Here is a 10,893-nt window from a genome sequence, read left to right as displayed (position 1 = left end):
ATTTGACAGCAATATTAAAATACGAAAATACGGCAATGGAAAATACAACCGTTTATACTATCCTGCCAAGAAATAACAGGATTAAATCTAGTTTACATTAACCCGAGAGCTTAAATTAATTGTGAGAATAGGAATTAGTAAGCGTAGCACTATGCGTCCGTTATGCCAATTCAATGGACCTGCATTCCAACGCTTCCATTCGTGCAGCTTGATTCAGTCTTCTGCGAAACGTCAAAATGGGTGCAAGCACAAGAACGGGAAAGTTTGCGGTCGGATTTACGGCTTTTGCATTTTTGTTTATTCTGATCGCCTTCTGCTCGCCGTACTGGCTACAAACAGATGGCGAACTAAAGCATCCCAAGTTCACCAATCTAGGTAAGATCGCGAATCTGTCGTTGCCATTCTCTAGGGATCCAATCAACTCGGGCATTCATTTGGGGTGTGTCATCAATTACAACGCTTGTTCATTGATGGCAAAAGTGAAGGACGTGTTAGGCGGAATGGAATAGAAGGAAGCGGAGGAAAGACTGTGTAAACAAACATTGGCGCACTATTATGTTGTTGATGGCTTTGAAGGATCACGATATGATGCGTAATGGAACAACTAATTTGTTCTCACGTTTCAGGACTTTGGGAACTGTGCCTAAAGAATTTCCAGGACATTCACCGATGGTATGACTACCCATTCAATGGATGCATGTGGATATTCGAGGAGGAGTACTACATCATCCATGACTACATTTTGCCCGGATTCTTCATAGCGGTACAATTCTTCTTCACCCTCTGCTTCACGTTGCTTCTGATGGGCGTGATCATGACGCTTATGTACTTGAGTTGCTCACGGGACAACGATCGCTACATAATATTGCTGCTGACGAACGGAACGGTGCTGCTGTTAGCTGCGCTCTGTGGTTTGATAGCGGTCGCCACCTTCGGTTGCTATGGTGATAGCCGCGATTGGATGCCAAACTGGGAGCACAATGATATGGGCTGGTCGTTCGCGTTGGGTGTTGTCGGCACGTTTGCCCTATTCCCGGCCGGCGTACTGTTCATCGTTGAGGCTCGCCGAGCTACGTATAGGAGGCTGAACAACATTGCCAACACGGAAATGGCCGCAGCGTACACGATGGACGAGCGCAAATATCGCGGCGGACATACCGATATTTAGAGTTAGACATATCAACATTCCACGTTCCACAACAGGGGTGTGGTGTCCACTGCTCCCTTGCTCGGAACGAACCAATGCCTTTTAAGAGAGTAGCTTTAGGAAGATTTTTTACACACATAACTCAAACATACATGTTTTAAGCAGGGGAACGAACGAATTGCTTTACCGAACCGGCAAGTAGGGCGAACGAATAGTAAGATTAGCACCAAAATCTCAAGAAGAAAATAACTCCGTCCAAAATAGGAATAAAAGAATGGAAACGCGTTTGCTTCCTACAGTACATGACCAACTCATTAAAAATTCATTATCGCGTCGTTAAGCTGTAAAGAAGTCCATTAGAGTTTATCGGGGATTTTCTGTGTCTGTGACTGCAGATTATCCACAAAAAGAATCTAAACATTTAGTTGTATCTCGCTGAACTAACATCTATCACCTTTTTTGATAACAAACTGAAATATACATTTGATTTAATGATAAATTATAATGGTAAAGTTCTTTTAAAAGGACTGTTGAAAGCATGTATAGACCACTGCCTAACATGGTGTGGTGTATTTGGCTAAACGTAGCAGTGTTTCTCAAGCTAGATCACTCTGTTGCTTGAGGAAACAGGTGCAATTTAAAATAAGCACCTGAACAGAATAATTTCAAGCCATACATGGTATCATTGTTTAGTATTAAAAAGAATTTCCACGTCCAACTGTGATAAAAATCACATTTTGCAAAACACAATTCCATACACTTTTGCTTCCACACGAAACTATGCATGTGTTGGTGATGGTGGTGTGTTTTCTTTTCCACTGCTCAGGTGTATAATACCATGGAACCGCACAGTTCATTCTCACCATCGAAGAAGGTGAAACAAAGCAGTGGCGAGTCGTTGGTTGTGTGGAAACGTTGCAACATAACTACCCTCCCACCGTCAACCCCTAAACGTTACACCGTTCGTACGCACGCTTTCAAGCAGTCAGCGCTTGCTGTTTTTCTACTCCCTGTTGTACGAATACACAGGCAGCTAACCGAGTACGGGCGCGGACAGGTTTTACTCTAGCCAGTTTTATCTCACAACGACGCGCGTATTAACTCACGCATTCGACAGCTACGAAGACGACGACGACGACGACGACGGCATTTTCTTCTCATTCTCACGCGCAGTGTGGCGAAGTAATGCAACAAAATTCGGAGCTTCTATCTGGGCGTGCCAAGACCACCACCACCACGACAGTGTAAGTGTCCAAGGTGTTTGATAATACGCACCGCAACTTTATCCGAACAATGGGGGTGCTCTGTTCGGCGTGAAGCAGCAGTGCGTGTGTGAAGCGTCCATTTCTGTTTGTGCATATCGAGAAGTACCACCAAAATGTGCGTTTCCATCTCGGCTTCATAGGATGCAGCCATAGTTGCGCGGAACCAACACCCCATAACAGTGTATGGTGTACGGTGACACGATACTAACGCGCGCGTGGATTGAAGTAGGAACTGGACGCAGCGAAGTGGCCTGTACTTGGCAGTGGTTCCAGTAATAGTAGGCGCTGGCTCCGTGTTTTGTGCATTTCGTTTAGTTGGTTAGTTAAGGTTTCCGAAACAGCAAATAACTTGTGATGTTGCTGGGTTGCTGCTACGCATACCGGAGTGCTTTGTCCTACCAGTGAACGTGCGTTCCAAAGGCATCCTGGTGAACCCGGCTGTGTATAGCTGGCAGTTTGTGTGCTTATTCAAGGTGCTGGTTTGTCGCCACGATCGCCCGTCACTGTGACTCATTTCGAGTCAATTAGCGAACTACCCTTCCGTTTTCATCAAGTGCGCTCGTAAATAATCTTCTGAACGGCAGTGAACGTCGCACGATGGAGATATTTCGCTTCTTTACGCTGTTTCTGCAACCATTCTCGGCCATGGCCTACTGTGAGTCCGGTCTCGGAAGTCGAGATTTGAACCCACGGTTCATCGCCCAAGTTTACCTCGTAGTTCTATCATCACTGGAACAGGGAGGGGCTGGGCACTATTAGGCGGTATTGCAGGGTGTGACGCAGGCGATCGACATGTGTCATGGGCCGATGAAAGAAGGATGATAGTTATCACTACACCATCATCAACCAATCGTACAAATGTTCGATTACCTGCAAATGTACTTTTAATAGGGTAGCTTCGATTGGATCGGTGCGAAGAAGATGCTCCCCATCATCATTAAGGAAGCGCCACCCTGTCCTCAAGTGAAGCAACGGAAGCGCAACAGTTGGCAATCGCAGCAAGCAAAGTGGTGTTGTGGTTGCAGTACAAGTGTGCTTTGCTTCTTCCAGCCTAAATGGGGCGATTTATTTGCCACAAGCAAATACAACTTCACTGTTGCGATGATCCTCGAAGCCAACTCGCCCGTTTACCAACAACGAGCCTCAGCGCTGGTTTTTAGCCCCATAGTTTGAGGGCTCGTTCTGTGGGAAAACCCCAACCGAAAGTGATGAACATTCGAAATGTTTGCCCACGGACACCCCGGTGTACCGGTGTCCGGGAAAACAAAAGTTGTTGTTTGAACGTTCATCCCGAAATACACGTGAATACCGTTCCGGGCACATGAAACGACTGTAATGTGGCTTCTTTTCTTCATCCGACTATTTGCGCTGGATTGAGATGTGTGTAAAAATAATCGTCAGGAATGTTCACCGTTCCATGGACGCGTGTGACTAATTGCTAAAATCGATCATTAGTAGGGGGAAACAAATGAATAACACCGTTTCGAGTTGGAAGGTGGTAAACAAATTGTTGGTAAAACGTTTCAAGTAGCTCTCGGATGGTACCACAAACTCTGACGCCCCCCTTTGGTACTGTGAATGCTTTGTGTTTCCCTTCTGTATTTGAATGACAAAAATGTGTCACGTCCTTATGGTGACCGCATGGCATAAAGATGTTCCGTTGTTGAAAAGAATCATAGTTTGCTTTGGAAGCAGGAAACGTACCCGTCGTTACCGAAGAGCGTTTAAAGTTGTTAAGCTAATTGGTTACAACATTTGGTGGGGGTTTGTTTAAGTAACTAGTGCATCTGTGTATCGGAAGGTGTAAACACATTTTATTTCCTAGTAGGTATAGAGTATAACATATTTTTGCTCTATTTTTATCTGTCTGCTAAATGCCGCGCATCTGGTAACTGAGTGATGTGTTAACGTTAACGAATTATACTGTTTTGTGTGGAAAAAGGAATTGTTTCATAAAATCTTAAACCATTTAAATGTTTTAAAACCACAACAACTGTCTTAATCGGTATGTGAATGTCTCGTTGAAAGCTATAACTTGTTATTTCTCCGTTTATCTCGCATCGATCATAAATCTATCTCGCGATTCCTTCCTTACAACTCAAAAGCATGTAGTGTGTGAAATAATTGTCTTTGTGCTGTGTGATACTGCTTTTTTCCGATGCCGTTGCGTTGCATAACGCTAGAACAAAACACAATACAAATCCCATAGAACCGCTTCGACTAGCTGCGATGGAGATGGAGAGGGTTCCAGAATTGTTTGGCATGTTGGCTGGCTGTAAAACCTCCCTTACCGTTTACTTGAATCACCACGGTGATTCATACTAAATGTCGCCCACAAAACCGATTTTGCTGCTAAGCAACGGTTAGCGAGGGAACTTATTTTTCCTATACTAAGATCATATTTTAGGAGCTACTTTCCCATTGCTATGGTTTCGTCTGGTGCGCTCTTGGTGAGGTAAAAATGTTGAACCTATTTTTCATGGCTACGTCACAAACTCCAAATGTTGTACATTATTGGTCTAACGGTCGAAATGGGGCTCCCTCTTCATTCAACCAGCATGGATGTGTCCGGTTGAAGTATTGATCCGCTACCGCACCACGAGACTGTAGAGCACAACCGGCCGCCTCAAGGGCCACATTCACGCACACCGGTTCGGACCGGCCGGCAAGAGCGCCAGCAATGAATCCACTCGTGAAACTATCCCCCGCACCGGAAACGTTCACGATTTGGGCGTGTTTGCGTCCAGGATAGAAGCGACCTTGTGTGCCGGAACCGTCCATTATCGGTTGATATTGGTGGGCCGAATTGAAGAATGGAACCGTTGGTGAAGTGCGCCGAAATACCGCCACACCGTAATGGCCAAGCGTAACGAGCACGTGATCGATGGTCTCACTCACGAACAGTCCAAGCGGTCTAACGTCAGCAAGTAGCTCATTGACTGTGCCGTACTCGTTCATGGATTTGGTCGGAATCGAACCGGGATAGTGAAGAGCTTGGGCAATTTGGGCCAGCTCGTGAATGTTGGGAGAGATGAATTTGATGGCACGCTTTGCGAGGATGGTCAATTTGGCATTGTCGCTGTAGAACGGTCTAGCCGCAATCCGCATATCCGTGGGTTCGAAGAAAACTGAAGAAAAGCAAAGAAAAAAGGACAGAAAGTTAGAAAGACGAGTTTTACTTCTTTTGCTTATTTCAAACGCTGCTCAGGAACGGGGGAACCGTGTCACGGACGGATGCAGTGATGCATTGAACAATAGTGTCTGTCCGCGTCGTGGAACCACCGTCATTTGCGGTTGGCATTGTTGCTCTATACTGTGCCGGGCACGATCGTGCTGCAGGTGTGTGTTTGTTTGTTTGCATGACGTTCTTTTATGATCCTCACACATGTGAGCGCAGCCAGATGGCATTGTCGCGTTAATTGTGATCGTGATTAGAAGACAATAGAGAAAAGATTTTGAAGCGTTCCTCACAAGGACAAACGCTGTCAGTGATGTTTGATCGCGTTACCAAACCTCTAACCCCAAACCGTCGCCTTCCTCTTCTTCCTAGGTGGAGTCCAATGTTAGCATAAAGCGTAGGTTTGTACTGTGTAGCATAAGATACGGCTACAGACAAGGATATACAAGTACACCGTACAGCAGCGCGTGAACAGTTTCCCATTCGCATAGACACCCGGGTTGTAAAGCTGACCAACCCGCACGAGGTTTGCAGCAAAAGGTGTAAAGCCTGCAGCGAGCAGAAGGACTGTATTTCAATACCCAGCTATTGTGTGAGTAGTGTCTGTTGATCTGCGGCACTGAAATGGCTGGCCGGCATTGGTCAAACATCTGCATTCCTCTACGTGCTTCGTCCAGTAGTAGCAACAATACATGCCACTTATGATACAACCTAACATATCGCCTTTAATACATTCATCTGCTTGTTTGACACACTTGCTAGCCCTTAGTTTAGTCGCATTGTTAAACGCTTGCACTCTACCTGCCATTAAAACGCTTCCCTAACTACTTTAGCGTAATGATCGCCGCTAGAGAGCTAATTTCCTTCCCCCAGCCATACACAGAGAGAAAGAGAAAGGTCGTAATTGTGCTTATTTATATTGCGACAACGCTGCAGAATGAAACTCACACTCATATTGTGTTTTTCCTCCGAGGGCACTTTTCAAACTAGAATCCATTTCTTATGATTTTTTGCGTTCCTAACATGTTCGTGACAAGAGGTATTTTTCGCTACCACTTGCTGAAACCGTCCCCTGTCGGTTTCAAAGGGGGTTGGAATATGTTCGACACTGTTCTTTTTGGGGACAAACGTTCCTGGCACAAACGTCTGAATGTTCAAGTTAATCGTAATTTATGTTGTTACTAAAACTGGAGTTTTGAAGTTGTTCTTTTATGCTCGATAAGTATCGATAATTCATCAAACAATAATAAGACTTTTAAGAAGGAAGATTACGTTGCATGACTGAATAATATATGGTCTCCGATTTATGATGGAGTAAACATCCAGCCAAGTCATAGGTTCGGTAGCTTGCACTTGCCCCTTGACTAATATATTCCTTTAATTGATAAAGTTCAAATATCGTCTCCTTCTGCGTTGAACTAAATAGAGAAAAATAGAGAGAAAGACGATGGACCGTTCGGGCTTCTTTAATCATTTTGCGGTCCAACGTTCTTGTTCGTTTCCCGATACAATCGTATACGTTTGCATTTAATTGAATAGACTGTTGGTTGTCCCCTTCGCGTTCTTTTTTTTGCAGAACATTTCCACCTGCAGAACTTCGTTTATTTTAGTTTGCATTCTAGGTTTAAAGTGTTATCATCCCTTCATATCGACCCCGCAAGAAAAGAGCAATTATGAGAAAACTTTCACTAGTGTGTAGTTTCGTTCCAGAAGGTGCATGAGAACGAAGGGTTGAAAGTCGCATTTAGCGTGCCGATCACAAAGGCAACAGGTTGCACCGGAGTTTATGGTTCGGTAGTTACGCTTCGATGGCATTCACTACCCAAGAAGGGAAACATTTTTGCACGAACTGAAATCATTAGGGAGTTGAAGCACTTGAAACGAAATCATCAATAAAAAGGGACTCGTTTCGGGGTAGTTTAAGTTTCCTTTTCGTTCAGGTATCGCAATCTGCACGTTCCGATCCAGCACGTTTCGGGTCACATTGCTCATCAAACTATCTGCCAGCTGCTTGGCTGCTTCCGCGCTTCTTTATATCAGCTTTTATGTGTCCTGTTTTTTATTAGACTATTATTGACTTTTATAGTTTTTTAATAAATAACCGCTTATTGTACAACTTTTTCCCCCCTGTTTCTTTTGCAGTGATTTAGCCACAATGAAACGTCGCTCCCTGTCGGGCAACTGCGGTGTTGGGGTGTTCGTGATCGCACTGGTAACGATACTGGTCGCATTTGCCACACCGAGTTGGTTGGTGAGCGACTACCGCATTACCGGTGCGAAGCTGGACCGATTGGGCCTGTGGACGCACTGTTTCCGATCGCTGCCCGACGTGAACGATGACTATCAGCGTCGCTTTTTCGTCGGTTGCCGCTGGGTGTATGACCCGTTCACGACCGGATACGACGAGATCCGCGGATTTCTCATCCCACGTAAGTAGAAGCTAGGGAAGCGTTTGGTGCCGGTGCCGATGACACTGACTCCAGCCAACAGGCACTCGATCGACCAATGGACGCTTTAATTGAACTAATTAATAGCAACGGGTTCCGCGTGGTTAGACGAATAGAATGTTGTCATCGATGGGCACCCACACGAGTCACAACGGTCTACGATTTTCCACCGTGTCGTTTTGCAAAACACGATCGAGCAACGTTGAGTATGTTTAGGTCCCAGCTTAGAATTTAATTTTTAGAAAGAAGGTGTTAGAATGTGAAATTGTTCAACTCCGGTCACGAAACTCTGGACGCGTGTCGCGGGCAATAAGTATCTCCATCAATGAATTGTGGTTTGGAAAAATATGGAAAAGCTATTGTAATGGTTAACCACATTCGGAATGTTTTGTTCTCGCAAGGGTTCTACTGTGTTCTGCATTCGACACGGGACCTCACAAACACTGGTGGTCTATGAATGAAGTAATAGAGGCGTTAACTGTATGTCACTATCGGCTTGGTGGCGAAAACACGCAATATCTTGCGCGTTTTTCCCTTATTTAGTTTGTTTCTTTATTCGCTAAAGAAAGGTTAGGCCATAGTATATATCTTTTCACTTATTTGGTTATTTCGATACAACTTTTGTTGAAATTTGAAGTACTCTTTATTACTTGATGGAGTTTTGTTTTCACCCCCCATATGGATCCCAGGGTTTTGTGAGGGACTCACAAGGTTGCGTGTTTCTTGTCAGTGAACGTTCATAGGCAGAACCTCTTTGGAGCGTTTGTTTATCAGATTTACAGCCAAACTTTTTCGCACAACAGCCCATTCTATAATTTGTTGTTCTTTGCAGTTCTTATAATTAAATAATGTTTTTATTTCTCCCTTTGCAGCTTTTATGGTTGCCACGCAGTTCTTTTACACGCTCTGTGCTTTAGGTGTAATACTGGCGATGGTGTTGGTGCTGCTGTACTTCCTTTGCGCCGGCCCGGATCAAAAGTTCTTTGTTAAACTCATCAAGGTAAAGTGCTGTACTTGTGTTGCAACGCTTCGCTTCATACGCAAATTAAACGTGCCTTGTGTTTTGTCCTCTTTTCTAACAGTCAATCAGTTACATTACGTTGGCGGCATCGATCTGCGGTAGCATTGGTGTGATCGTGTTTGCCTGCTTCGGCAACAAGGATAAGTGGATGCCGGAACATGCAAACAATTGGTTCGGATGGTCATTCATCTTAGCCTGCATTGGTGTTGTTGCCTGTGCCGTATCGTCCTCACTGTTCTTTACCGAGGCACACGTGCAGGCCCGAAAACGACGACAGCTGAAGGAATCACAAACGCAATTCCAGATGGACAGTGAGTCGAAAGCATAAAGCGGCCACTTTCGTTAAGGCCGCAGCAATACGATTGGGAAAAAAACGCACATCTGTAAAGTCTATTTGACGCACAAACGGCTAGCGGCTTCGCATAGCAACATAAGTGCTCTTCCCCCCCCAAAAAAAAAACGAATCATATTCCATAATCCCATCGATCAATCGAATTCATCATCGCAAAGTACAACAGTTAACAATGGGGTACCGGTTCGGTTTTGACTTTAGCTGCTGGCGAGTTCCTCTGGCGCGGAAGAGGAAGGTTGCGTTTTCTGTCCTTAGTGAGAGAATAGTGGAGCAGTAGGAGAAATGTACTAGTTTAAGAAAGATTAGTTTGTTGTTGTAGGGCAATCTCAATCTCAGCGTACCGTCCGTCCAAGCCGATGCTATACAAGTGTCTTCTACTTTTTAAAAAGAGTAATGTTTTCGTAGTATAGGTCTTAATTTTACGTTTCATGGAACTCGTCCGTCCAATTTTAGTATTATACACATTTCTGTTTTAACAGTTTTTCTGTGCTCGAATTACGGTTGCCAATTGAAAGAGAACGTTTTAATGCGTAAACGTTAGTAAACCTACGAACAAAAGGTGTACTTGTCTGCGAAACGCTTGCCTTTTTGTTTGTAGTTGAATTGCATTTGATACTTTTTACCATATCCGCACCGGACCATTCTATAGTACATATCGGCACAGGCCACGATGCCTCACGGAAATTGCTTCCAAATGCTGCCTTAAAAAAGATACATTGGTACGCTATCATTGCAACGTGCAACCCTAATATCAACTCGATTCAACATTCCACTAACCATACAGACTGGATTCTAAATTAACGTTTATCCACCTTCTTATGTTACAACGAATCACTACACGAAGCGGTGTGAATATTGGGCCTTTTTTAAAATGTTGGTAAGAGCTGTACACAAAGCTTGAATAATATTTTATACAATCATCATGCGCGACAGTGTGAAAAAAAGCAACAAAAATATGTAATGTGTTCAGGGTCGGCAGGAGCGTTTTTAAGTAACAATCAAATCTACTGAGAATAAAATAATTCAAGACGATTTATATATATACACACGATACACTGTTTTTTATCTTCTTCATATTCCTGTGCTACGATTTCCCTACTGAAGATGATGAAAAATATAAAACTGCTGCAAAGTATCCTGCGGCAAAATCCTCAGAAAGCGACTAGTTTCATTAGTTGAAAAAACCGCCTTTTTGCAGGATGCTCTCTTGTTATTTCAACTGATGAAAGTGGCCGTTTTCTGCTCTTATTGGCCAAACGCGTTGTTTATACCGACACTGCTGAAGCAAGTTCAACATACTAGTATTAAATTCATTAACAATGCAGCAATTATTTGAGTGAAAAGGAGTTCATTTCCACCAATTAGCATTAAAATAGATCAATTTTTAAATTTTTGCTAAATTTCCCAAAAAAAAAACTAAGGCTATAGCATTAGAAAATTTTCAATTTTTTTGATTTCTTTATTTTTTATATTTTTTTATTCT

The 10,893-nt window shown here is 43.7% G+C and overlaps 3 protein-coding genes across 10 annotated transcripts in view; 2 read left to right on the top strand and 1 right to left on the bottom strand.

The window, feature by feature from the left end:
• Window positions 1-122: 122 nt before the first annotated feature.
• LOC125762742 (uncharacterized) lies at window positions 123-1,448 on the top strand. Its single transcript, XM_049425220.1, has 2 exons — window positions 123-375; window positions 627-1,448. Exons 1-2 carry the CDS (start codon window positions 237-239, stop codon window positions 1,166-1,168), a joined length of 681 nt encoding a protein of 226 aa, XP_049281177.1. The 5' UTR covers window positions 123-236; the 3' UTR covers window positions 1,169-1,448.
• Window positions 1,449-2,018: 570 nt separating this feature from the next.
• Window positions 2,019-10,461, top strand: LOC125762736 (uncharacterized). Of its 5 annotated transcripts, none has more exons than XM_049425210.1 (5): window positions 2,021-2,391; window positions 5,963-6,182; window positions 7,733-8,019; window positions 8,910-9,037; window positions 9,120-10,461. In XM_049425210.1, exons 3-5 carry the CDS (start codon window positions 7,746-7,748, stop codon window positions 9,384-9,386), a joined length of 669 nt encoding a protein of 222 aa, XP_049281167.1. In that variant the 5' UTR covers window positions 2,021-2,391; window positions 5,963-6,182; window positions 7,733-7,745; the 3' UTR covers window positions 9,387-10,461. The 5 variants fall into 5 exon arrangements, with proteins under 5 accessions (XP_049281166.1, XP_049281167.1, XP_049281169.1 ...); XM_049425212.1 differs by lacking the exon at window positions 2,021-2,391 and adding an exon at window positions 2,425-2,527; XM_049425211.1 differs by lacking the exon at window positions 2,021-2,391 and adding an exon at window positions 2,618-2,730.
• Window positions 4,411-10,893, bottom strand: part of LOC125762692 (uncharacterized) — a 185,863-nt gene continuing 179,380 nt past the window's right edge. For all 4 annotated transcript variants that reach the window (XM_049425083.1, XM_049425080.1, XM_049425081.1 and 1 more), the window contains one exon: window positions 4,411-5,540. In XM_049425083.1, the coding sequence (XP_049281040.1) occupies window positions 4,924-5,540 (617 nt within the window). In that variant the 3' untranslated portion in view covers window positions 4,411-4,923. The remainder of the gene's footprint in view (window positions 5,541-10,893) is intronic.

The sequence above is a fragment of the Anopheles funestus genome, chromosome 2RL, assembly GCF_943734845.2.
Source record: "Anopheles funestus chromosome 2RL, idAnoFuneDA-416_04, whole genome shotgun sequence".
Classification (NCBI taxonomy): domain Eukaryota; kingdom Metazoa; phylum Arthropoda; class Insecta; order Diptera; family Culicidae; genus Anopheles; species Anopheles funestus.
This window is presented reverse-complemented; position numbering and strand designations above follow the sequence as displayed.